Source organism: Prionailurus bengalensis, chromosome A2 (assembly GCF_016509475.1).
Source record: "Prionailurus bengalensis isolate Pbe53 chromosome A2, Fcat_Pben_1.1_paternal_pri, whole genome shotgun sequence".
NCBI lineage: Eukaryota > Metazoa > Chordata > Mammalia > Carnivora > Felidae > Prionailurus > Prionailurus bengalensis.
In genome coordinates this window covers 15,905,553-15,930,900 of record NC_057348.1, presented here as the reverse complement: position 1 = coordinate 15,930,900, position 25,348 = coordinate 15,905,553, and the positions used below count along the sequence as shown (strand labels likewise).

Below are 25,348 nucleotides of genomic sequence, written 5' to 3'. Positions count from 1 at the left end.
GGGAGGGGCGGAGAGAAAAGGAGACACAGAATCGGAAGCCGGCTCCAGGCTCCGAGCTGTCGGCACAGAGCCCGACACGGGGCTCGAACCCACAGACCGTGAGATCGTGACCTGAGCCGAAGTCGGTCGCTCGACTTTGGGACCCAGGGGTCTTTATTGGGAGGGAAGAGAGGACCCCCGCTAGAGCCTCTGGTCCGGGGAGGGGGCCAGACATTGGCACTTGTTCACGTACCCTTTCCCACCCTTGTCCCGACTGTCCCGGTCATCTCTGGCATCCCAAGGCCATCTGACCCGCCCGCTGAGCACTTGGAAACACCACTTTCTCAAGACCCTTCCCTTGCATCTGTTGGTAACTGTCTTCATCGGCACACGACAGATCTTCAGCATCTAGCCTGGGAGTGGAACGTCCCCAGGCGAGGGGTCCTTGGGCAGTGCGCAGCCTTCGTGCCTGCACAGGGCAGCCCACTCGTCCTCCTGGGGACAGCACTGACGAGGGCTTTGGGGTCAGCTCCTGGCTCTGCCTTTTAACCCTGGAAGATGTGGGATGAGTCCCGACACCTTTCCGAGGTCCCGTTGCTTTCTTCGTGCGCGAGGTCAGCTCGACGGTAACACCCACTTCTCAAGATTGTTGGCAGACACAGATGTATAATTCACATAAAACTAAGATTATCCCTAAGTAATGCATTTGGATTATCAGAGATTAGAGCGGCAAACTTTGTATTTCATACCCAAGCCTCCTTCTTTCAAAATTTCAGGAGTTCCCAGATCAGGTTGTGAGAGTTAACCCAGGCTGAGTGGTGGAGAGGGGAAAGGCTTGTGCCTTCCCTGGTCCCCGGCCCTCCCCCGGCTCTCGAAGCCAGCCGCGGCCAACACTTCTAGAGGGTGCCACTGGACGGCAGTCACTTGTGAGAATTAGTCCCAAGAGCCTGTCTTTGCCCTTTGCTGACCTCTGCCTGAGGGGTCGGTAGCGATTGCATTTTCGCGGCTCGGGCTCAGCTTCAGTGCCGGGCCGGCCTGCTTTCCAGCCGTGGTGCCTGGGAGCTCCTATTCCTTACGAAGAAGGAAGGTCGCAGGGGAAGGTCGTTTTGTCCAGCGGGCCCCAGCCATCTAGCTGGGGGCGCTTTGCCCAGTGTCTACACCAAACACAGCTTCTCCCAGTCTCTCTGTCCCACAGCAGAGGCCGTAAATGAGAGTCAAGGTGGTTTTCCTTTCTTTGTGCACAGGGAGGTCAGTTCTCTCAGAAGTGGAGAGGCGAGCCCCGGAGTCAGAAAGCCCTTGAGAAGACCAGGGTTCTCATTCCAGTTCTGCTGTTCACCGCCCTTGGTCTTTGGCGAGTGCTCTGACTTCCCCAGGGGCTCCTTATCCGCCAACAGGGATGATGATATCAGCCTTCATCGGTCTTTTTTTTTTTTTTTATATTAAAAAAAAATGTTTGTGTATTTTGAGAGAGAGAGAGAGAAAGGGAAAGAACAGGAGTGGGGAGGGACAGAGAGTGAGAGAGAAAGGGAATCCCGAGCAGGCTCCGTGCTGTCAGCACAGAGCCCGACGTGAGGCTCAATCTCACGGACCGTGAGATCATGACCGGAGCCGAAATCAAGAGTCAGACGCTTCACCGGTGGAACCACCCAGGCGCCCCATCAGCCTTCATCATTCTTAAGTTTTTTTGTTTTTGTTTTTGTTTTTGCACATTTTAACAGTTTGGAAATTGGGATCATTTTAAGACCAGTCGCGTGTTGGATTTGTCAAAACGAAACAACCCTGCCCCTCAGTGCCGTATTCAGTGAGAAGGCCGTGCAAAGACCTGGCCCCTGAGGGGCCCTCAGCTCCCAGAAGCAGGTGTCGTTGTCGGGCTTGGGATTACTCTCTTATTTGCACATTCTGGGGCTTCTTGAAGCCGGGACTTACCCTGTACTGAGCAGCAGGGTTATGGGGAAGAACGACAAGGAACGTGGCCGGAATGAAGGGCAAAGCTTTCTGGAAGTCACCGGCAGGGGTCTGCTGAGTGACCCGTGCACATAGCAAACGTGTGTTGCATGCATATTACGGGCCTACATGGTAGAGGCCTACAGGGATGGCCGAGAAATGTGCCCCATCAGGGAGCTGTTCTAGAATACCTCCCTGGGGGCTCTCGGGCCACCTGGACGCCTTCAGGCCCGGCATTACATCCATCCAGCGTTTCATATCGCTTTTTGTTTCCAAGGGGCTCTGCCATCATCGACCACTTGCTTCTCGCGCGTCCTGGGGTTATTCTGTTTCTCCCTCTGAGGTCAGTTACGCGTTCCTGTCTGTTGTCTTAAAGATGCCGTGACAGAGCTAAGCAAAGAATTTAAGGAAGCAGGGGAGCCCATCACGGATGACAGCACCAGCTTACACAAGTTTTCTTATAAACTCGAGTATCTCCTTCAAGTAAGTGACTCCCGTACCATGTTGATTTCTGCTCTGTTCTGTTTCTCTCTTGCGTGACTCATCAGCCTTCAGGATGTGGGTCAGACAGCTCTGTGGAGCCATCAAGCCCTGCTGGTTAGACTGAAAGTTCGTGCAGTCCCCGGCGAGAGCTTGAGCCTCCCAAGTGCAAGCCTCTGAAAAGTCAGAATGTTGCCCCTTAGGATGATTGTAGGAATCAAGAACATTCTTTAGAGATTTAGGTCATCTTAAGGCAGGTCATGAGGTCACTGGAGAGCAGGGATCTTCACTTTGGGGCAGTCACAGACCCCTTTGAGAGTCTAGTTAAAAGCTGTGGAATCTGTCCCCAGGCAGACGTGCATTGCATGCACACCCAGTCACACGTTCTCCACACTGAAGATGATCCAGAAGCCCCCGTTTTAGATCCTTGTTGCTCAAAGTGTGGCCCACAGACCAGCAGCAGCAGCATCACCTGGGGGCAGGTTAGAAATGTATTCTCAGTTCTCTCCCTGACCTGCTGAATCGGGATCTCTGAGGTCAACCCGGGAAGTTTTGTTTGAACTTGCTCACAGTGTGATGCTTCTGTCCGCTTGGTTCAAGAAACGCAGATCTACAGGGGCGCATGGGTGGCTCAGTTGGTTAAGCGTCCAACTTTGGCCCAGGTTAAGATGTCAGAATTTGTGAGTTCAAGCCCTGCGTCGGGCTCTGTGCTGACAGCTTGGAGCCTGGAGGCTGCTTCAGATACTGTGTCTCCCCCTCTCTCTGCCCCTCCCCCCCCCCCCATGCGCTGTCTCTCTCTCAAAAATAAACAAAACATTAAAAGAGAAAAAAAACACACAACCACACAGATCTAGAGAACTCTGCAGATGTGGAAAGCCACAGGCAATCACAGGAGGCAGGAAGGAAGTGGACCAAAATGTTAACGGAAGTTCTCCGAGGGACAGGGCATTGGGCATTATAGTTTTTTTCTTTTTTTTAGTTTTATCCAGATTTTCTACCGATTTATCTGTCTTACTTCCATAACCAGAAAAACTACTACAAAATGCTATGTTATAGAAAGACGCACCTTTGTCATTCCGAACACCCTAAGTTTGCAACGTCACATCCCACCAGAGCCTGTGTAAGGGATGAGAGCCTGCTGGGGCCTGGGGAGAGAGGCCCCAGCGTGCTAGAAGATTTTAGCTTTCGCCTGCCTTTTCAACTGGTTCTGGTTCACGTTGGGAAATGATTTACGGACCTTCTTTGTTTTCAGTTAGGTTTTAGTTTGGGATTTGAAATGACTCAGAGCCAGCATTAATTTGAACTTAACTGCACGCATATTAAAACAGTGTTGGAACTTGAGTAGCTGGGATGAGATGTCACCAACCCATTTCCCTGCGTTGAGACCAAGTTGACCCTCATGTGTTGTGGCCCTGAAGACTTTCCACTTGTATTTCTTCATCCTGTGTTACTAAGCCCCCTTCGGTGGTCTTCCTCCCCACAAGGTGCACAGAGGGGTTACCTTTTTTTTGGGGGGGGGGCGGTTGTTATTCCTAAATCTCACCAGTTGTGTGAACTTGAGCCGGCCACCTAACCTCTCCTAGCCTCTGTTTCCTCATCCGTAAATTGGGGATTAAAACACCCTCCTTTGCCAATGAAGGGCCTTGCCCAGCCCCGGGTAACTAAGAAGGTTTTGCTGTTCTTTATCGTTCAAATGGTGGGATGAACAGCAGCGGGCGTGGCCCTCCTCTCTCTGTCCCTTCCTCTACGCAGTTCGATCAGAAGGAGAAGGCCACCCTTCTGGGCAACAGGAAGGACTACTGGGATTACTTCTGTGCCTGCCTGGCCAAGGTGAAAGGAGCCAATGACGGGATCCGATTCGTCAAGTCGATTCCGGAGGTAAGCGCGTGGCTGAGGATCCCACATCTCTCTCTCCCCCCGCCTGAAGCATCTCTCACCTGGACCCCCGCAGCAGACGGCCCCGTGAGGACGTGGGGGTGGGGGGTGGACGGCTGGTAAAGAAGTAAGGAAATTGGTGCCCGGTGCGGGCTCCGGGAAGCCACCCAAGCGAGCGCTTACCAAGCCCGGGGGTGGCTCGGTCCTGACCCTGTTCCCTAGACCCCAAGTGGTCTGCCTGCTTGGAGGCTGTTCGCGGGACCATGAGGGAGGAGGGGTTGCACGCAGCACGGGACGCCTCCGCCTTTTAAAAAAACATTAGTTCCTTAGATAAAATTCTTAGAGTTTACTAGGTGCTTTCCCTATCATTTGCCCAGGAAACTTGTTTTTGTAATGAAGAGAGTGATGTGAGACCTCAGGAGACGTTTCTTAAAATGCTGGTTATGCTAAGTAGCTTCCTGCGTTCTGTTCTGAACCCCTGGAGAGCAGAAAGCCAGGGCTTTGCTGTGTTAGAGAACTCTGGAACAGCACATTCTCCCTCTCCCTCTCCCCCCTCTCTCCCTCCCTCTCCCCCCTCCCTCCCTCCCTCTCCCCCCTCTCTCCCTCCCTCTCCCCCCTCCCTCCCTCCCTCTCCCCCCTCCCTCCCTCCCTCCCTCTCCCCCCTCTCTCCCTCCCCCTCTCTGTCTTCTCTCTCTGCCTCCATCCCTCTCTCTTCTCTCTCTCCCCCTCTTCTCTCTCTCCCCCTCTTCTCTCTTTCCCCCTCCCTCCCCTCCCTCCCTCCCTGCCCCTCTCTCTTTCTCTCCCCTCTGTCTCTTTCCCCCTCTCTCCCCCCTCCCTCTCTCCTCCCTTTCTCTATTCCTCACTCTCTCTTCCCCCCTCTCTCTCTCCGTCCCCCTCTCTCCCCTGTCTCTCCCTCTCTCTCTGTCTTCAGCCTAGTCCCCCTGGGAGTGAAGAACTTTGCAGATTCAGGAGCAACTAAACCCCTAGATGTGGGGCGGGAGGCCTAAAGGGTTTTACCTTTCAGCTTCCTTTTCAGTGCCTCCTTAGTACAGTTCAAGTCCCGGTAAAGCCGGCAGCTGTGCCCCCTGGTGGCCCTCCCGGGGGCTCTGAGGTAGCCCTCAGAGGGTGCTCTGAGATCCCTTCCCGCCGCCTGCCAGCTGGAGCCCGAGGGGTTTCTTCTTACAGAGAATGACAGCGTTAGATACGTTAGATACGTTGACACTGAGGGTCGAGCGTTTTCCACCCTCTGACATCTGAGAAAAGGAGGAAAGACCTTGGGTGTCAGGCGTCTGTTCCTTGGATTGCCATAACGTCCATGCGGCGCCACGGTCTTGAGCATTTTAATGCATCACCCACCCAGAGAGGGTCTCATTGCCTTCTCTCCGAAAGTCTGGAAGAAGTTCTCGGTGTCGCTGTCCGGTCTTCCACTCCTCAGAGCACCGGAGGCCTTTGACTTTACGGCTTCAGACAGCTGAAGTCTGCAAATAAGTTTAGCTTCGTCCTCACGGCCCAGGGTTACAAAATGCTGAAATCTGCCTCTTGCATAGCACACAGACCTTTAGATGATCCAAGGCCAGGGAAGCTGACTTCTCAAGCAAAAAAGCGTTCCCTGCTTGCACGGACATTGTCGGTTTCCTGGAGGCTGTGTAGACCGGGCTCCCCGCAGGCACCCTTGGTGGGGATTCCCGGGAATGGCACCAGGCCACAGGGCTGCCGGGTGCTCGGGGTAACCGTACCGATGGAGTGTTGCCCAAAGCCGACAAGCCAGAAGGTAAAAGTTAATGGGTAAGGAGCATAGCTGGGCCCACCTCAGGCCCCCTCGGGGTGGGAATCAGCCATTTAGGCTAAACTCCCCCAAGCTGTAATCAGCCACTTCCAGGGGTTCCGAATAAGCTCAACCTGGCCTACGCGTCTTTCCCCGAGACGGACAGGCTCCCTTCTGGGGTGCAGCGCGCCGTTGGGCTGTCAGCACAGTGGCCTGGCGGGAAACCGAATCTGCTCTGGAGTCCCTTGCGGACTTCCTGCCCTCTCCAGCTGTGGTAGAGCTTCTCGAAACAGTGCAGCGAAGTTTAGACTAGGTGCTAAGCATTTAAGGCGTTAGGTAAGGAAAATGAACCCATGACCCCAGGACACTAAAAAATAAAAAAAGCTGTGCACTGTTTTCACTCGCAGTACAAAGGATGTTGCAAGATACGTCTTAAAATAAATCACTCCACATATATGTAACATATATAATCAATTTGGGGGGCGCCCGGGTGGCTCAGTCGGTGAAGCATCCGACTTCGGCTCAGGTCATGATCTCACGGTTCGTGGGTTCGAGGCCCCCATCGGGCTCTGTGCTGACAGCTCGGAGCCTGGAGCCCGCTTCGGATTCTGTGTCTTCCCTCTCTCTCTGCTCCTCCCCCACTAACGCTCTCTCTCTCTCTCTCTCTCTCTCTCTCTCTCTCTCTCTTAAAATAAGAGGCTCACAGCCTCTCCTGTTCTTGACGCTTCACACCTTTTTATTTTTTTAAGGCTACTTCATATTGTGGTATCGTTTGCTTGAGTCAGCAATCCAAAAACCCCCAGCTCTGAGCTGCAGGGGTGCCGCATACTGGAATGTTTACCTCATCGATTCGAAAAGGCCGTACTTGAGGCTGGACCACAGATTTCCTGTCTCAAGCCCGTGCCACGATTGGCGTCCTGATGGCATGGGGTGTCAGGACCGTCTTTTGGTTGGAGCGGGGCTGCCCCTGTCCCCCGCCACCAGGCTAAACATTTCTCACCTCTGACGGGGTGAGGAGCGTATGGGGTCTCTACTTACCCCGCTCAGACCCCCGAGCCTGACAGGGCAGGGTACACATGGCAGCTTGAGGGGGGCCCTGAATTCCTTCCGCTCACGTGGAGCTGCTGGGGGCGAAACATCGGGAATGAGTCCCGTTACGCAAACCGGCCGCCTGTGCCCACAACTGGCAGAGCCCTGCTTTGGCCGCCTCACAGCAGAGTCTCTGGCCGGCACACCCACCTCCCTCCCAATAAGCTTCCGGAAACCTCTCGAGAAGCCACGTTCGGGCACCGTGGGGTGAGGTTTCCAAGGCGGGCCCGTAGCTGGACCCTTCCGTGCTGTCCATTTCAGACTCCCTGAAACGGAGCCACACGCGATGCTTTTCTTTGTTACCCCAGTGTGACCGGGCTGCCTCAAGAGAGCCCAGCTGTCTCTTACCCCCTGGGTACCTTCTGACCAAGTGCAGAGCTGGCCCATCTTAAATCCGACCGGGACGGCGTCGACATGTCCCGATTTTACTGATGGTTTCGTGAGAACACCGAGTGGGCCATCACACATCCATCCGAACTTCTTATGAGTCCCCCCTACGCACCCCTGCCTTTCCCCTCCTCCCTCTTCCCCTCCCACGGGGGCTCCAGCCGGCCTCCTGGCCTCTTCCCCTGCACCTCAAAACTAAGCCGGACATGAGGCCAACCGGGATGGCCCCTTCCTCGAGCTCGCTTCATATTGGTGTGAGGGGCCCCTCTCCTACCTGCCACATTTTCTCCCAAGTGTCCCCAGTGAGCTCCCACGGTGTCCCGTCTGCCGCCAAACCCAGAGCTCCGGGTGGAGCCGGGGCGGGAGAATGACACGTGCGTCCTGAAAGCCGTGTCCCAGAGCCTCCCGCGAACGCGTCTTCCTTGCCGTGTTCCCCGGAGTCTGCGGGTCCTTCTCCCCCGAAGGACGCCACGGGGCCTGGCTGCTTCAGGCCTCGCCCTCCGGGCGACTGGAGGTCAGGCTCCCGGCTCCTCATGGCCATGTGCTCTCCTCGTTTCCAGCTCCGGACATCTCTGGGAAGAGGAAGGGCGTTCGTTCGCTACTCCCTGGTACACCAGCGGTTGGCAGATACCTTACAGCAGTGCTTCATGAACACCAAAGTGACCAGGTAAACGCACGGCCGCGCTGGGCTTCACGCCGCGAGCTGAGGTCCCCTCGTTCGGGACAGTGAGCCCACGGCAGACGCGCCTGCCGGGGTGGCCCCCCGGCCCTCCCACCCACGCGGTCCTCTCCCACCTGCCCGACAGCAGCACCGCCTGGTCCCAGGTGAGGACCTGAAGCCCCGAGAGGCCGAGGGCCTTTCTCCGGGCCGCACTGACGCTGAGTCCTGACGCAAGAGCCCGGATGCGGATCTCTGAGCTCGTAAGGCCGGGGCGTTTGCCCCCACGGCTGGCGTGTCCTTGGGGCTGACCCTGATGAACACACGGGCCCCGCTGGCCACCCTGAACCACCGGGCCGCAGCCTTGGCCTCTCGGCAGAATCAGCTGTGGGATTTTTAACCCCACCGAGCCCGGGGCCTCGCCCGAGACCCCGAGTCGACACCTGCTGGCTGTGTCTAGGCTCTCTGGACGTTGAAGTAGGTGGCCAGGTCGAGAGCCCGGGGTTGTCCAGGGGGTCGGACTTTGTGGCGGTGGTGCTGAAGCCTGGGCCGCGGGGGAGGGAGGGAGGGGACTGAGCGTGTCACCGGCCTGTGGAAAGAGGAGCTACAGGTCCGGCACCTATCAGCAGAACCTGCCGATTTCCCAGCAGCCTTTTCCAGCCCCCCCTCCCTAGGGAGGGTTCTTCCACTCAATCAAAGAAATCACTTGTGGATTAAAAAAAAAAAGATTGGGGAAAATACTGTGTTTCATTTGTCGTCTTTAAGATTGATTTGCATAAAGATGTATGTCTCATGCATGTGACGGGCTTTGTGAATTCAGGTGCATTAAGAATCTTCTCACGTTTGGTTTGAAGATTATTTTGTTCCAGGTGTTTGGTGAGAACTGTCACAAGCAGCTTGGCTTCCAATGTGTCCCATTTCACAGGCGTCTTTGCACTGATCAGCGTGGCCTTTTTATTTATTTACTTTAAACTTTTTAGTGTGTGTTTATTTTTGAGAGGGATAGATTGAGAGCACAAGCAGGGAAGAGGCAGAGAGAAGGAAAGACAGAATCCCCAAGCAGGCTCCGCACCGTCAGCGCACAGCCCGACGCGGGGTTCGAACTCACCGCAAGATCATGACCCGAGCCAAGATCAAGACTCGACCGCTTAGCCCGCTAAGCCACCCAGGCGGCCCTCAGTGTGGCCTTTTTAAATTAAAAAAAAAAAAAAAATTTTTTTTTTTTTAATGTTTACCTATTATTGAGAGAGAGAGACAGACAGACAGACACAAAGTGTGAGCAGGGGAGGGGCAGAGGGAGAGGGAGACACAGAATCCGAAACAGGCTCCAGGCTCCGAGCTGTCAGCACAGAGCCCAAGGTGGGGCTCGAACTCACAAGCTGTGAGATCATGACCCGAGCCGAAGTCAGATGCTTAACCGACTGAGCCACCCAGGAGCCCCACAGTGTGGCCTTTTTTAAATTCTTCTTGCTCCACGCGAAGCGAAACAACCAGCACCTCCAAGTGAGGATATTTTGTTTCTTGGCTTTAACATTGGCGTCTGGACAGAAATTAGCCGTGAGCTCACCGTTCTGTTGTTGATTTCTCTAGAAGGAATAGAAGATGAGGTTACATTTCAAAAAAGAAGAGTTCTTTCCCCAACAGCTGTCCCTTTCCGGGCAAATAATTGAGATTTAAGTTTTCTCATATCCTTTTTGGGAAAATAGATAGGATGTAAACAGTAAGTGAATATGCATCTAGTTCATTCCAGCAATTTCCTTGAAGAGCAAGCTCATTCGAAAGAAAATCAAATTGGTGTGTGTGCGTGTCTGTCTGTCTGTCTGTCTGAGTTTAACTCATTAGTCACCGGAGTTAGAATTTGTTAAGGCAGAGCCGTATCAGGTTCAGTCTTTCCTTATCCTTTATTGCTCTTGTGATCAGTCCCTATCTGTGCTTCCCTGCAGTGACTGGTATTATGCACGGAGCCCCTTTCTGAAACCGAAGCTGAGCTCCGACATCGTGGGCCAGCTCTACGAGCTGACTGAGGTTCAGTTTGACCTGGCATCCAGGGGCTACGATTTGGACGCCGCCTGGCCGACGTTTGCCAGGTACTTGGACGAATCGCTTGGTTGAAAAGACAGGGAAAAGAGATGCTTGAAGTTCTCAAGATTGCCCCCAGCGTCCTGCCAGCAGTTGGGTCGCTCGGTAAATTACGTAAATAAAGGTTTGGCAGCTCTCTCAGGCCCTCCTGATCGTACAGACGTTGTCGTGTCTGTGATCGACGATGATAACATCGGAAGGCTCCAACCTGAAACTCTCCCCATCAGCCAGGTGGCAAATGAGTCAGTGGAGACACATATGCAAAACCTGAGGTTTCTTCAGTGTGTTAAGGAACTCGGGGGCGGCCTGCGGGGAGCCGGTAGGTTTTTTCCTGGTTGTGTCCTTGCAGAGTTGAAGGCCGCAGGAGAGGGAGGTACAGCCCACCCATGCACGGGTTGCTGGAAAAGCTGCAGGATTTTCACTTCTTACCAGTGTGGCACTCCCGTGCCACTCCAGGAGGGAGATGGGAGGGGACAGGCTCAGATGACAGGGGGGCCTGCCCAAGGTCACCCGGCAGGGCTGAGGTGCCAGACTCGAGCTCACCTCCACTCCAGCGTTCTTTGTTTTGCTTTCTGTTGATACAGATTTTCTTTTAATGTAAATTTTTATATTTTACATTAGGAGTATTTTCTGTGGAGAGAAAAGTACTGGACATGACGATGCCCATGGGCCAGGCTCCGAGATCAAATAGCTAACCGTTTGCCCGTATTTGCTGCACGTGTCCTTTTTAAAACTTTGTAATTTTGCAATCAATTCATAATTACCAGCAGAGTTGCCCCCGAAACGCCACAGAGCGTTCATCTGGCTGTTACCTCGATTTCCCTAATTACCAGTGTTTTACTACAACTGTTTCTGTCATTCTTTCTCTTTATCGGTACATGTTGGTGTATTTCCTAGGCCATTTGAGAGTAAGTTACAGAGTCGATTCCCCTCTCTCTATTCCTAGGTACCTCATGGTGTATTTCCTAAAGTCAAGGGCACCCTCTTATGTATAACCTCAGGGTAGTTATTAAGATTGGGAAATGAATATTGATACAATGCTACTGATTTATAGGCCAGATTTTAGGAAGTATCCCAATAATGTCTTTTATAAACCAAAAGCCAGCCCAGAAACACATGCTGCAATTAATGCCAGGTCTCTCTGATCTCTTTGAACTTGGAACAGTTTCCCTGTCTTTGTCTTTGATAGTGTAGACATTTTGGAAAAGCGCAAGCCAATTATTTTGTAAAATGTTCCTTCGTTTGTGTTTGCCTAGGCTATTCCTCATTGCGAGGTTCAGGGTAAGTATTTCCAGAGGGAGTACCCCAGATGTTGTGTCCTCCTCAGCATATCGTCTGGAGACACACGATGTTGATTTGTTTCATTACCAGGGTGGTTAACCGTGACTATTAAGTCATCTGGTGTTTTCCAAGATCTCCCTAAAGTTACTGTATCTCCCTTTGTAATCAGTGTGTTTCTTTTTATGTTCTTTTTAATGTTTATTTATTTTTGAGAGAGACAGAGCGTGAGCGGGGGAAGGGGCGGAGAGAGAGAGGGAGACACGGAATCCCAAGCAGGCTCCAGGCTCTGAGCTGTCAGGACAGAGCCTGACAGGGGGCTCAGAATCTCGAACTGTGAGATCGTGACCTGGGCCGAAGTCGGACGCTTCACCAGACTGAGCCACCCAGGCGCCCCAAGTAATCGGTGTGTTTCTTAGGGGAAGGTATTTTACGATGAGGTTGTTACCCCATTTTTTGTGTGTCTAAATCTGCCACCTGTTAGTTTCAGCATCCGTTGGCAATTCTTGCCTGAGTCCGCCATGATTGCCAAAGTGATTTTTCTGACCCATTCCTCCTTCCACATTAGTAGCTAGCAGCCCTATTGTAAGAAAGATCTTTTCCTTCTTCCTCGTTCATGTATCGATTGATTGATAGCAGTGTTGACTCGTGGGTTATTTTATTCAGCGGGTTATAGTCTGTCACTGTAATCTTTCATTTTGAAACTTAAATTATTCCGTATTTGCCCAGTGGGAGCCCCATCAAGCTGGGATTTGGGGGGTTTGGGGTTGTTTTTGGTTTTGGGGGGGTATTTTGTTGTTGTTGTTGTTGTTGTCATGTCTGATACCATCTTTGTAGGAAATAAAATCTTCCGGCTCCAAATAAAGGCCCAGCCACCGTCACGCTTTTCTCTTCAGTTGCTGCCTAGAAGTGATCACAGCCCTGTAGTTGATGCAGGTCATTCCCAAGTGTTCTTGTGTTTCACTGTGGGTGTCTCCGTAGGTATCGTATAGATGTATGGTTTTGTTTTGTGTTTATTTTTAAATTTGGCGCACACTGAGCCGTGAGACAGCCATCCTTTTGCAGCCTGCTTTTTTTCCCATTCCGCGTGGTTTTAGACACATGGAGTTCTGTAGCTGTAGAGTGGGGTCGACAGGCCACAGCCCACACGGCTTCCCGCACTCATCTCCGTGTTGTCCACGGCTGCTCTCCTGCCACAGTGGCGGAGTCGAGTTGTTGTGACGGAGACCATAAGGCTTGCAAGTGGGAAATGCGTTCTAGCTGGTCCTTCACTAAAAAAGAGATCGCTTGAGCCACGGTATAGAGTATTCTCTTGTGCAACTAAGCCAGTCTGTTTATTTATTTATTTTTTTTAAGTTTATTCTGAGAGGGAGAGCGCGTGCACGAGCGGGGAAGGGGCAGAGAGAGAGGAGGGGGAGAACCCCAAGCGGGCTCTGCACTGTCAGCGCAGAGCCCGACGCGGGGATTAAACCCACCAGCCGTGAGATCATGACCTGAGCCGAGATCGAGAGTTGGACGCTTAACCGACTGCACCACCTGGGCGCCCCGCAACTGAACCAGTTTATCTGCTTCCCTAGGGATACAGACTTAGGCTAGTTGTACTTTTATGACCACTGCAAGGCTGCCTCCAAGCACCACATCACCTTTATTTCTCAGATTGATTGCCACTTTTCCCTCGCGAGCAGACTATGACAGGAACAAAGATGTAAGGAAAATTTAAAGCAAAAATTGGGAAGTAATATGTTCATTTCGTTCTTTCTGGGCAGCGGGTAGAGAGGCCTTACATTGAAACTCAGCGGTGGAGTGCATCCGCTGTAGCCCCACGTAAATCTGCCCCTTGGCAGAAGCTGATGGGTTTTGCCTTGTTACGCTCTATCTGGGAGGGCACTGCCCCCTCCCACCACTGGGTGCCTTGTGATAACCAAGGCCCCCGGGTGCACGTATGCGCGTGTGTATTTCCTGCTCTGACCCAGGTCTGTCTGCTCTGTGGCCCCACAGGAGGACGCTGGCCGCTGGCTCCTCTGCCTACCTGTGGAGACCCCCCAGCCGAAGCTCCAGCATGAGCAGCTTGGTGAGCAACTACCTGCAGGTAATGCCAGAAAGGCTGGGGACTTCCTCCCTACCGTGTCAGCCAGCGTATGTCCTTGCTGCTTACAATGGGGGAGGGGGGCTGTTCTCAGACACCTTTTGTTCCAGCCAGAGCAACGTAAACCCTCAGTTATACCCTCTGCTTCCTACAGTCCAGGTTTTTATAACCCAAGAGAATTTAGGCCTTTTAGAGGTTAGATTTTGTTAGAAGCTTTTAAGGTATCTTCTTCTTTTTTTTTTTTTTTTTTTAATATTTATTTATTTTTGAAAGAGCATGAGCTGGGGAGGGGCAGAGAGAGAGGGAGACAGAATCCGAAGCAGGCTCCAGGCTCCAGGCTCCGAGCTGTCAGCACAGAGCCCGACGTAGGGCTTGAACCCACGAACTGTGTGACATGATAACCTGAGCCGAAGTCGGACGCTTAACCGGCTGAGCCACCCAAGGTGCCCCAAAGCAGTTTGGCACTTGGGTTAAAAGCAGCTGACTGTCCCCCATGAGTTGTGTGACCCTGGGCAGACCACTCACCCTCTTGAAACCTCAGCTGTCTCATCTAGAAAATGGGGGCATGAAAGTCATCGTAGCTCACGAGGTGATGTCACAGACTGAGTGACGGAGTGCACGCACAGTGCTTCCGGGCTTGACATAGACCAGTGAGTGCTCAGTCGGTGTTCGTGGGCAGGGTTAATTTTGTTAACTGTGTTAGAAAGTGAATGTATCATAGCTGCATGTAGTTCTATAGGAAAGAGCAGTGCAGTTAAAAACAAGATGTGAAAATAGGAAAAGCATTAAGACTGGCGAATAAATGGAGCTTTAACTCTGTTTTGTGGTTGAATCACAAAAGGAGTTGTAGGTCTGGAGCAGTGGTGGACAATAGTTTGAATGTAACTTAACGAATCTAAGCACCAGTGTCCATTACGCTCCCAAAGCTACAGGAGGCTGGATGGGACACGCGGGTTCCGAGGCCCTGGGCGGAGCTCACGTGTGTGGGTTGTGCCTTTAGGATGCGCCCTGACCTCCTGCAGCTCGTGCTTCCAGCCCTTTGGCTAGCTCGATAGACCAGCCTTACGCCCCGTGATTGCTGTATTTTGGTTTTTGTTCTCATTAAACTCGAGCGCTTTCCCCGGGAGCCGCGTAGCTTCCGTGCCGAAGCCACTTGTGTCCTCTTTCTCCTCCCCAGACTCAGGAGACGGCCTCCAGCTTTGACCTGAGCAGCCCCTTACACAACGAGGCGCTGGAGGGCTTCGACGAGATGCGCCTGGAGCTGGACCAGCTGGAGGTGCGGGAGAAGCAGCTGCAGGAGCAGGTGCACCAGCTGGACACAGAGAACCAGGAGCTGAGGGCGACCGTCAGCCTGCAGGGGGAGCAGCTGCAGACGGAGAGGGAGAGGGGCCGCGCCGCGGCTGAGGACAACGCCCGCCTCACTCGCCTGGTGGCCGAGCTCCAGAAGCAGTGGGAGGTCACCCAGGCCGCACAGAGCGCCGTGAAGGAGCTTCAGGAGTGCCTGCGGGCCCTGGAGCGGGGGGCGGCGGAGGAGGAGGATTCCCACTCGGCCCTGCGGCGGCTGGAGTCCGTGCTGCAGCCCCTGGCCCGGGAGCTCGAGGCCGCGTGGGGCTCGCCGGACAGGAAGAGCCCGCGGTCGGCAGAGCAGGAGGCAGATTCGGTGCCTGCTCCAGTGCCGGACACGCCGGGGCGGCGGAAGCCCCTCCCCGGGGACCCGGCGCCGGAGACCCAGGAGCTGGGGGAGAAGCTTCGGGCCCTGGAGAGAGAGCACGCCAAGGTCCAGGAGCTCAGCAGGCAGCAGAGCGCCCAGCTGGGGCAGCTGGCCGAGGAGCTACGGCTGAAGGAGGAGGCCCGGGCCGGCCTGGAGCACCGGCTGGAGGAGCTGGCCGGGAAGGGGCAGGAGGCCACCCGGCTGCGGCGACAGCTACACGAGGCCCTCGCCCACCTGAGCTCCCTGGAGGAGGAGCTGGCAGAGGTGAGGCAGGAGGAGCGGCAGCGGCGACAGGAGAAGGAGCTGCTGGAGCAGGAGGCCGGGGCGCTGGCGCGGCAGCTGCGGGTCCTGGAGGCCCAGCTGGCGCAGCTGAGCCAGCACGTGGGTGACCTGGAGGAGCAGAGGCAGCAGCTCGCCCGGGACAGAGACCACCTGAGCCAGAAGGTGGGGGCGCTGGAGCGGCTGGCCGAGCAGCCGGGGGCCCCGGGCGCCACCCCGCGGCAGGCCTCCAGGGGGCCGGAGGAGGGGCAGCGCAGCCCACAGGAGGGCCAGACAGGTGGCCCCGAGACGCCAGGGAGCGGACGGGAGGAGAGGCTCCAGCAGGCCGACGGGGAGCTGAAGAAGGAGCTGCAGAAAGCACTGGAACGCAACCAGCTCCTCGAGGGCAAGCTGCAGGCCCTGCAGGCCGACTACCAGGCGCTGCAGCAGCGGGAGGCGGCCATCCGGAGCTCCCTGGCCTCCCTGGAGTCTGAGCAGGCCAGCATCCGGCACATGGGAGACCAGATGGAGGCGAGCCTCCTGGCCGTGAGGAAGGCCAAGGAGACCATGAGGGCCCACGCGGCGGAGAAGGAGGCCGCCCTGCGGAGCAAGGAGGCCGAGTGCCAGCAGCTGCAGGAGGCGGTGGGGCAGTGCCGGCAGCGGGCAGAGGCCCAGGAAAGGGAGCTCAAGGCCCTTGAGAGCCAGTGCCAGCGGCAGACCCAGCTGATCGAGACCCTCCGCGCAGAGAAAGGCCAGCAGGGGCTCGGCCCCCCCGAAGGCACCGCCCCCCGGGAGCCGGGGGCCCAGCTGGCCCCGAGTCAGGCAGAGCCAGAGGCCCGGCAGGGGGAGGCGGGGGTGCCAGACCTTCAGGCCGAGCTCCAGGCAGCCCTGGGTGACCGGGAGAAGGCCCAGAGCCAGCTGAGCGTGGCCGAGGCCGCTCTGAGGGAGCACAGGGCCCTCGTGCAGCAGCTGCAGGAACAGAACGAGGCCCTCAAGAAGGCCCGCGGTCGGGAGCCGCCGCAGGGCTCGGGGCACGAAGGGGCGCTGCGGGAGGACAGGGCCGAGGAGGAGCAGTCCCAGGCAGGACACGGCTCCCGGGAAGCCCCGCTGGGACAGGCCGAGCCGCGGGAGCAGCTGCCCGGGGCCAGCGCAGACACAGCCGAGCCCCACGGCCACCGCTGCACTCGGCTCGCGGAGAAACAGCAGGCGGAGGAGGCCCTGGCCCGCGCCGTCCAGGAGCTCCGTGACGCCAGAGAGGCGGCCTCGAGGGAGCGGGAGGGCCTGGAGCACCGGGTGGCTGGGCTGCAGCGAGAGAAGGACGCCTTGCAGGAGAGGCTGAAGGTGGCCGAGGAGGCGGCCCGCTCCTTGCCCGGCCTGCAGGCCCAGCTGGCCCAGGCCGAGCAGCGGGCGCAGAGCCTCGAGGAGGCCGCACACGAGGAGCTCAGCGCTCTCAAGTTCCAGCTGAGCACCGAGATCATGGACCACCAGAGCAGACTAAAGGTAGTCCCGGCCTCGACCCCCCCTGTGGCGGGGCCCAACGGGCCCACGAGAGGATAGGACGCGTCTGCAGCCATGTGGCACGCGACGGCCTAAGAATGTACCTACCGGGCAGCCGGCAGACATGGCTGGGTCGCAGCACCCTTCCCCCCCCTCACGGATGCTTTAGGGCATGTGTCCAGAGCAACGCCCTAGCCCAGAAGTCTAAACCCAAGGTGGTTGCAGACAGGTTTGGCTCATACGGAGTGGCTTTTTAAAATTAGTAGCTAGAATTTAAAGAGCAAGGTGTTTACAAATTCAGTCTGGGGGCTTCCTTTGAAATCTCAGAAGATCTCAGAGACTGTGCCCTCCTTGCCACCTGGCAGCAGTCACCAGGAGCTGGGTGGTGGCTGCCCCCTTTCAAGGACACACGCACCCTTTGGTGTTTTCCTTACACTCATTTAGGTACTTGCCCAGCCCCTCTGGGCCTGTGAGTTTGAGACCCTTGCCCTAGCCTCTAGAACCTACTGCAGCCACCAGCACTTCCCGCCTGCGAGCCCTGTCCCTGGGTTTTCTGGCCCTTCACGTGCCATCCTGATGACAGGCGCCGCGGTAAGAAACTGGCTCAGTTAGTTTGTCACAAAGCCCTTGGGATAGACAGCGGGCTCCCATGTGCCTTCGGGACTGCACAGAGAAAAAGGGTTAAGAGTGGCTACGACCCAGGACACGAGCAGGATGGCCGTGGGGTTTGGGCTTCCAAACTTGCTCGTTTGCACCGAGGTCTGTGCTCACTCCCAGACACAGATGTGCCTCCCGCGCTGTGTCACCCATCCTGTGCTGCTCCGTGTGGCTCATGGGGCACTTTTCTCCTTGCAGAAATTAAACTCTAAGTTTGAGGACCAAACTCAGTTTCTTAGTAAGCTCGAAAGGATGTTGTCACCAGTGAAGCCCAAAGCTTACTGAGTTTGGTGCAGAAGAGAGGGGTAGCTTTTTACCCATTCGGGGGAATGGGGCTGAGGGGGGTCTCCGTATGTCAGGACCCCACTTGGACGACCCCTCTCTCATCATCTCCAGGCTGCCAGTGAAGACTGCGGGAGCCTCAGGGCCCAGCTTGAGGAGCGAGGCCGGCAGCTGCAGGCCGCCGAGGAGGCTGTGGAGAGGCTGAAGGTAGGCCCCGGGGAGTGTGCTGACCAGCGGCCCGGGAGCCTGGGGTGCCCACCTCTGCCCGGTCGTTCCCACCCCAGTGTGTGCGCCTGTCAGGGAGCAGGGCCCGGCATGCTTTCCACTGGACCCGTTAGGAGGGCCGCCCGCAAGGCTCCCAGTTCCCGAGCCGGAGCTCCCGTCCGTTCGGCCCTGTAGGCATCCTGGGTGTGCACCGCAGCCTTCTACCTCCTGGACCCCTGGCTGGGGCCGCCAGCTGTGGTTTCCAGCCAGCCCTATGGAAAGGAAACAGACTGTGCTCCTCAGCCGTCTCTGCAGGCGTCTCTTGAGCCGGTGGTTCTGAACCCAGGGGGAGCCCTGCCCCCAGCCACCCCTCCGAGATTCGGATTCCTGCGGCCCCCCCCCCCCCCAACCGCCCCAACGCCTTGCAAGTAATACTCGGGGGCTAGAATTACAGACAGGAGTGTGTCACGCCCCGCCAGCGCAGATCAAAGGTTCTTGGCCTCTTGAACGTAAAACCCCCTCCAGTTAAAAGAGACCCAACCAGATGGGGCGGAGAGCCAGGTCCCTTCCCGGCCTGCCGCGAGAGCTCTTGTTAAGACACTCTTGCTAAGCGTCTTCTCCCCGATGTCCTGTGCCAGGCCACCCGGGCAGAGCTGGGAGAGAAGCTGAACTGCACCGGCAAGCGTCTCGCAGAGTGCCAGGCCGCCCTGCGGAAGAAGGACGAGGAGGGGGCCGTCCTGCGCGAGAGCTTGGACAGGTTAGTTACACGGTCCGCCCGCACGGCCAGCGGTGGGGACTTCGGGGAAGGAGGGCTTTGGTGCAGTCACGTAGAAGCGCGGCCCCTCGCATCGGGTGAAAGAAGACCTTTTCCAAGAAAAGCCACAGGCGCGGAAGGGGCTTTGCCAGAAGCGTACCCCGGAGGGCCGGCGGCTGGCCTCGCACAGCCTACAGGCGGTGGCAGAGCCTTTCTCCTCGTGCCTTTTTCTGAGCTCCGGCAGGTGCTTTGGAAGAACTGACACGAAGTAAAAGTTGGGATATGATAACATAACGCTGACGGCAAACACTTAAATAACGCCCCAAACGGGGCAGGCACCGCTTAAACACTTTGCATCTCTTTGTCCCCCATATCCTCCCAACAGTCCTTTGAGGACGGAGTGATGTCTTATCCCATTTTATAGACGAGGAAAGTGAGGCTCAGAGGAGCTCAGTCACTTTCCCAGCGTCCGACAGCACGTAGGTGATGGCGACAGGAGCGCAGGCCAGACCGTTTGGCTCGAGTCTGTTTCCCTGACAACTGCCCACCAAAGTACTCGGACAGATAGCTCTGCGTCTGGTCTCGTGTTAGGGTACTGGCGTGTGTGTGTGTGTGTGTGTGTGTGTGTGTGTGTGTGTGCGTGTGTGTGTGTGTGCGCGCGCGTGCGTGCTTCCCCACTACGAGCTGTGACTCGAGCTCTTCCTCGTTTCTTTTGTGAAATGAGAGTCTGTGGGTTGGGGAAGCCTTCCGGGCACCTGCCGAGGGTGAGTGAGTGTGCCCGGCACCAGGCCGGCTTGTCTTCCTGCAGACTCTTGCCGCTGCGTCTGTGTCTGTCCATGGTGCTGCCACCCTCCATCATGACTGTTCTAACCTTGGAGGGTGGCCCTACTGGTTCAGCCCCGAGGCCGCCGCGAGCCTCCTCACTTTCAGGCAATGGGGGGGGGGGGGAGGGGCTGGGGTTGGGCATCATTTGGTGATGAGGCCAAGCCAGTCCTGCCGGGGATGCTGGGTCCCAGTTACCTGGCTGCCCCCAGCGAAGACTGGCACCCCGCATTGTCCCGAGGCTTTCCGTTCTCTGCCCGTCCCTCATCGCCTCCCACCGCCCGGCTTCTGAGGTGGGCCCAGGCCCAGCGTGAGATCTAGAGCACGCTGGGTGTTCAGTAACCCGGATGTACATCTCTTCCCATCTGACTCCTCCAGAGTTCAGACCCCGTAGGGCTCCTGCTGCCCAGTTGTGTTCACGCGGCGATAAAAGTAGCAAGGACCTCCTAAGTTGGTGGCATTTAAAAAAAATGCTGTAACAATGCTTGTTTGTAAGATCTCAGAGTAGTTTTAGCTGCTCGATGTCGCATAATCCGCCTGCCCAGGATTGGATTTTACTTTACTCATCGGGTGGGTGGGTGTCTGTGTGTGTGTGTGTGTGCGCACGTGTGTGTGTGCACACATGTGCACACCCACGGGGTCATTTTGGTGGACAGTGTCTAGTAAACCACTTCCCGACAGCTTTATACTGGGCGTGGGAAGACTGGATTAGATAGAGATTAATTAGTCTCCGCAGAGCCCTCTGTCTCGTGGAGCTTCTGTGAACGCCTTGCCGGGCCTGGGGGTTTGTAGCACATCCCTGGGAAACCACTGCCCTCGGGGCCAGGTGAGCCGCAGGTGGGGCGGGCAGGGCCAGGAGGACCGTGATTTGGCACCGTGGAGACGAGGGGACAGAGCTCCTGAGGCCTCCGGGCCGTCGGGTCAGCACCTGGCATTGCCCATCGAGTGCCCACTGTGTGCCCAGCACCCGCCCCGTGCACAGAGCCCCAAAGACACCTGGGAGACGGGTCCTCGTCCGCGTGGTCACCTCCAGGGAGCTACTCCTGTGTTCTTTCTGTCCCGACTCTGTTTTCCTCTTGCAAACCCCCCCAGCCCCAGCCCATGAACCATACCCATGGGGCTTCTCTCATAACCTCAGCGCGGCCTGAAAACCAATTGGGTGGAGTTAACTCAGCTGAGGTGTTCCCAGCAGCCTGAGGTCACCTGCCCTCCCCGAATGTCCATTGTATTGGCTGCGGGGGCTCGTGTGCGTGAAGAGTCTGGATACGCGAGGGGGGTTTTGAAGGTCAGGGGGGTACGTAACCTGCGAGCGGGTGGTACCAAGGGGCGCCCCCACCGTGAGGGGGAAAGGCTTGGAGGATGGCGGGAGCCCTCGTTAGAGGGCTGGGTTAGCCCAGAGGCCTGGGGGAAGCCGGAAGTAGGGGCCACTCGGTAAACTCCCCACCCCTCCACCAGGACCCAGAAGGAACTCGAAAAGGCCACGACAAAAATCCAGGAGTATTACAACAGACTCTGCCAGGAGGTGACGAACCGGGAGAAGAATGACCAGAAGATGCTCGCGGACCTGGATGACCTGAATAGAACCAAGCAGTACCTGGAGGAGAGGCTGATCGAGCTGCTCAGGTGAGAGCGTGGGGCGAGCAGCTGTCTGCCCCTCCCTCCCCCGCCCCGAGCTGGGTTTCTCTGTAAAGAACGGTGGCTGTTCTTGAAAGGTCTGTTCGCGGGAAGGGGGCCCGTGTCCATCTGTGCTGTGTTGTTAAGGCCTCCCACACGGACAGGGGCTGCTTGGGCCCTCGGCAGCCTCATACGAGCGGATTTCACCGTTCCCACCAGGGCTCGGCTGAGTCTGTGTTGTCACCCTGCCGGGGAATCATTTTTCAAATCTCTGTGTGATTTGAGTGACGAGAGTGACGGCAAGTGCCGTCTCGTATCCTGAGGAATCTGTCCATCCCCTTGCCCCTCTTTCACGAGCCCTTTTCCCCTTCTCCGTCCCACCTTTCCCCAGTGCCAGGCCTCCCAAACTCCTACACCTGCAGGTGGCATCGCAAGTGTGGGCCCCGGAGGACACACAGTGCTCTGCTCCTGCCGCTTGGTGCCGCACAGGCATCGGGCCCGGCTTGCCACATCGCCTCCCCTCTGAAGAGAAGGTGCAAGCCCGGACTTCCACGTGAAACTGGCCTGACTTTTCAAGTTGGCGAGAGTGGTTCAAAACCGTTTTTTTTTCTTGTTTATATTTTTCTGTTTTTTTTTTTTAAGTTTATTTACTTATGTTGAGAGACAGAAAGGGAGAGACCGCACGAGCTGGGGAGGGGCAGAGAGAGGGAGAGAGAGTCTCAAGCAGGCTCCACGCTATGAGCGCAGAGCCCGACATGGGGCCTGATCCCACGAACCACGAGATCATGACCTGAGCCGAAACCAAGAGTCAGAAGACGCTCAACCAACTGGGACACCCAGGCGCCCCTAAACTCTTAACTTTCTCATATGGAAATTTGCGGATGTACAACAACAGACCAGCACAGTGCACCCCAAGTACCTGCCCCCCGCTTCAGCGTCCTTCACCTCGCGGCCAGTCTTGTTTCATCCAGAGACCCGCCGTGTCCCTCACTTCCCCAGATTATTTTGATGCAGATTCCAGATATATTATTTCATCTCCAAATGTTTCAGTACGTGCTTCTCTTAAGACAAGGACTCTCCATTTTGTGCCACCACGGTGTCATCGCCGTGCTTAAAAATTAACCGTGGTTCCCAATATCATTAAGCGTATAGTCAGTTTCGTATTTTTCCTATTTTTTTTTCCTTATGTTTTTTTCTAATGAGGATCTGGATCCATACGTTGCATGGCGAGATGTTAGATCTCTCTTACTTAGTCTGTGATTTGGCCACTGTGTCTCTAACTTTTTTTTTTCTTCGCAATTTACTTTTGAGGAAGCTAGGTCTTTCGTCCGTTAGAGTTTCCCACAGCCTGGATTTTGCCAGTTGTGTCTCCATGGCACCATGTGACATGTTCTCCCAATCTTTGTTATTTCTTGTGAATTGTTAGCCGAAACCAGAGCCATGATTGTCCACCCTACATGCACATTACAGTCACTAGGGGAGCTGTTAAAGTGATACCCACGTCCAGACCCTACCCAGTCCAACCAAACTGGAATTTCTGGAAGCAGGGCCCAGGGATCAGTGAGCCAGAGTGGAGAACCACTGCTCTACTAGAGGCTGGCTCAGACCCAGATTCAAAATGTTCTCAAGAACGCCTCATAGAATTGGTTTATAGTTTGGGTCTTTCCTTCAGGAGCCCACGTAAGATCTGATTAGCCCATTCTTTGCGATGTTCGCAGCCTAAAAGCACTGCCTAAATCTGCCAATGCGTTTGGGGTTGCAAAATGGTGACACTAAATTCCACCTGATCTGGAAGTGTAAAACCTCTGCCCACGTATCATCGATTTGCAGATTTGGGACTCAGGGCACTCAAGACCTGTGAGCTCAGACATGTTCTTGAGGCGTGTGATGGAGAAGCCCGAGTCCTGACTGCGTTCCCGCATTTTAGGGAGTGGGTCCCTGGCCTCCTGGGGACAGAAGGGATGGGATGTGGACCCGCGGGGAGGGTGATGCCGGTCCAGGGCATGAGTCTTCCTGCTTCCTGACTACATCAGGCACCTGAAGAACCTGTCAGTTGCATTCCCTGGCTTTTGTATTTAAGGGGAGAGTCTGTGGCCTTGGAGTCCATGTTTGGTGGTGGCATCAGTTTGTCACCGGACCTCGGTGGCTCTAGTGTTACTCTTTGGGACTGAGGTGCTGTCGGGGCTGCCTTGACCTTGGGATGGTGGCCGGGGTTCCATCTAGGAAAGAACGAAACCTTCCCAGGTCAGAAGCTGTAATAGCAGCAACACGGAAACCTCTGTGCGCGTCTGCCCTGTGTGTCAGGCATGTTCTGACACCTGCCAGACCTTTCTGGAAAGCCTCCCTGTGCTTCCGGTCTTGCTTCCCGGAGCACATAGCGTCTCCCTGAGGAGTAAGGGAAAGTAACATCCCATCAGGCTTTCCGGCGAGGACGCCTTTCATCTTCTCCAGCGATTACTTGTTACTTGAGGAGACCATAAACACATAAGGGTTTCTGAATACATGTACGATTCGTGTGGGCAGTACATTCGAGGTCCTTGGGCTCGGAGCACGCCGTGTGTCCTATAATTATGACAGCCTGTTACACCTTAAACTCCAGGTGACTGTGTACAGCGTCGTTTAGATCCCTGAGCAGTGTGTGACCCGTGCGGGTGCTGGCAGCTCTTTGCGGCCACCGGCACCCCGTACATGCATCACAGTCCCCTCTGCCCGCACACACGTGCCTTCAGCTGAGTCTGGGACCGATGCAGGGGACAGACCAGTGTTTCCAAGTGGAGTGAATCTTCCTTCCACGTCTTGGGAAATTTGCAGTCGGTCTTCGGACGTGATTCCGGGATCACCCTGCTGTTGTCATGGATTCCTCTCTGATTCCGATGTGGCTCTGTCCCAGGGACAAGGATGCTCTCTGGCAAAAGTCAGACGCCCTGGAGTTCCAGCAGAAGCTCAGCGCTGAGGAGAGGTGGCTCGGGGACGCGGAGGCCAGCCACTGTCACGACTGCAAGCGGGAGTTCAGCTGGATGGTGCGGAGGCACCACTGCAGGTCAGCGGGGCGGGGCGCAGGCGCCGCTGTGTGTCTGGGAGGCGCACGTGGCCATCCGGTCTTCGGGGAGCCGGGCACGGGTCCTGGCGGGCCGCGCAGGGATCCCTGAAGGGGGCGGAGGTCGGGTGCAGGGGTGCGGGCAGAGTCAAGGGGACCCACCCGGCTGTGGAGCAGCCAGAGAGCAGCAGCCGTCGGCCTCCCTCAGGCTGCGGGGACCGGAGGGAAAGCGGCGTTCCTGGAGCCCAGGGAGAGTGGGGGCTGAGTCTTTGCTGGGAGAACACAGATGGCAAAGACCCTCCTAGGGCCCGAGGAAGGGTAAGCAGATTTATTCCTATAAATCTCAGTGGGGGCCAAGGCAGATAGAAAGTCATCAGCACGGCCCCGGGTGGGTCTGTGGCCCCTCAGAGCCTCTGAACCCCCACGTCAGTGTGTCCCAGAAGGTGGGCTCAGCCACGTACCCTGTCCCCTGCCTCCCGGCACCTGGGGAAATAAAACGTCGCCGCCCAGTGGGCTTGTCAGGACGGCTTCAGCCGGCATCTCACCAAACTGACCGCGAGGCCGCGATCCTGAGTGGGGGCGGAGCCCCGCCCGAGGAGCCGCGCGGCCTCCGGAGCCCGGTTCCGGTGCCGGGCGGACCGCGAGGCCCGTGCTTGTTTCACCCCAGGATCTGTGGCCGCGTCTTCTGTTACTACTGCTGCAACAACTACGTCCTGACCAAGCACGGCGGCAAGAAGGAGCGCTGCTGCAGGGCCTGCTTCCGCAAGTTCAGTGACGGCCCCGGCTCCCCCGACAGCGCCAGCTCGGGCACCAGCCAGGGAGAGCCCAGCCCTGCGCTGTCGCCGGCCCCAGGCCGCGCCGGGCCCCAGGCCGCCGCCGGAGGCCAAGGTCA

At 56.3% G+C, this 25,348-nt stretch overlaps 1 protein-coding gene across 3 annotated transcripts in view; it reads left to right on the top strand.

Moving 5' to 3' along the window:
• Positions 1 to 25,348, top strand: part of FYCO1 (FYVE and coiled-coil domain autophagy adaptor 1) — a 73,116-nt gene that overhangs the window by 11,552 nt on the left and 36,216 nt on the right. For 2 of the 3 annotated variants that reach the window (XM_043587222.1, XM_043587223.1), the window contains exons 3-13: positions 2,300 to 2,406; positions 4,156 to 4,281; positions 8,080 to 8,186; positions 10,121 to 10,264; positions 13,533 to 13,623; positions 14,798 to 17,089; positions 18,140 to 18,232; positions 18,868 to 18,986; positions 21,261 to 21,428; positions 24,310 to 24,459; positions 25,124 to 25,344. In XM_043587222.1, coding sequence (XP_043443157.1) covers positions 2,300 to 2,406; positions 4,156 to 4,281; positions 8,080 to 8,186; positions 10,121 to 10,264; positions 13,533 to 13,623; positions 14,798 to 17,089; positions 18,140 to 18,232; positions 18,868 to 18,986; positions 21,261 to 21,428; positions 24,310 to 24,459; positions 25,124 to 25,344 — 3,618 coding nt within the window. The remainder of the gene's footprint in view (positions 1 to 2,299; positions 2,407 to 4,155; positions 4,282 to 8,079; positions 8,187 to 10,120; positions 10,265 to 13,532; positions 13,624 to 14,797; positions 17,090 to 18,139; positions 18,233 to 18,867; positions 18,987 to 21,260; positions 21,429 to 24,309; positions 24,460 to 25,123; positions 25,345 to 25,348) is intronic. The other variant, XM_043587224.1, reaches the window with a different exon arrangement.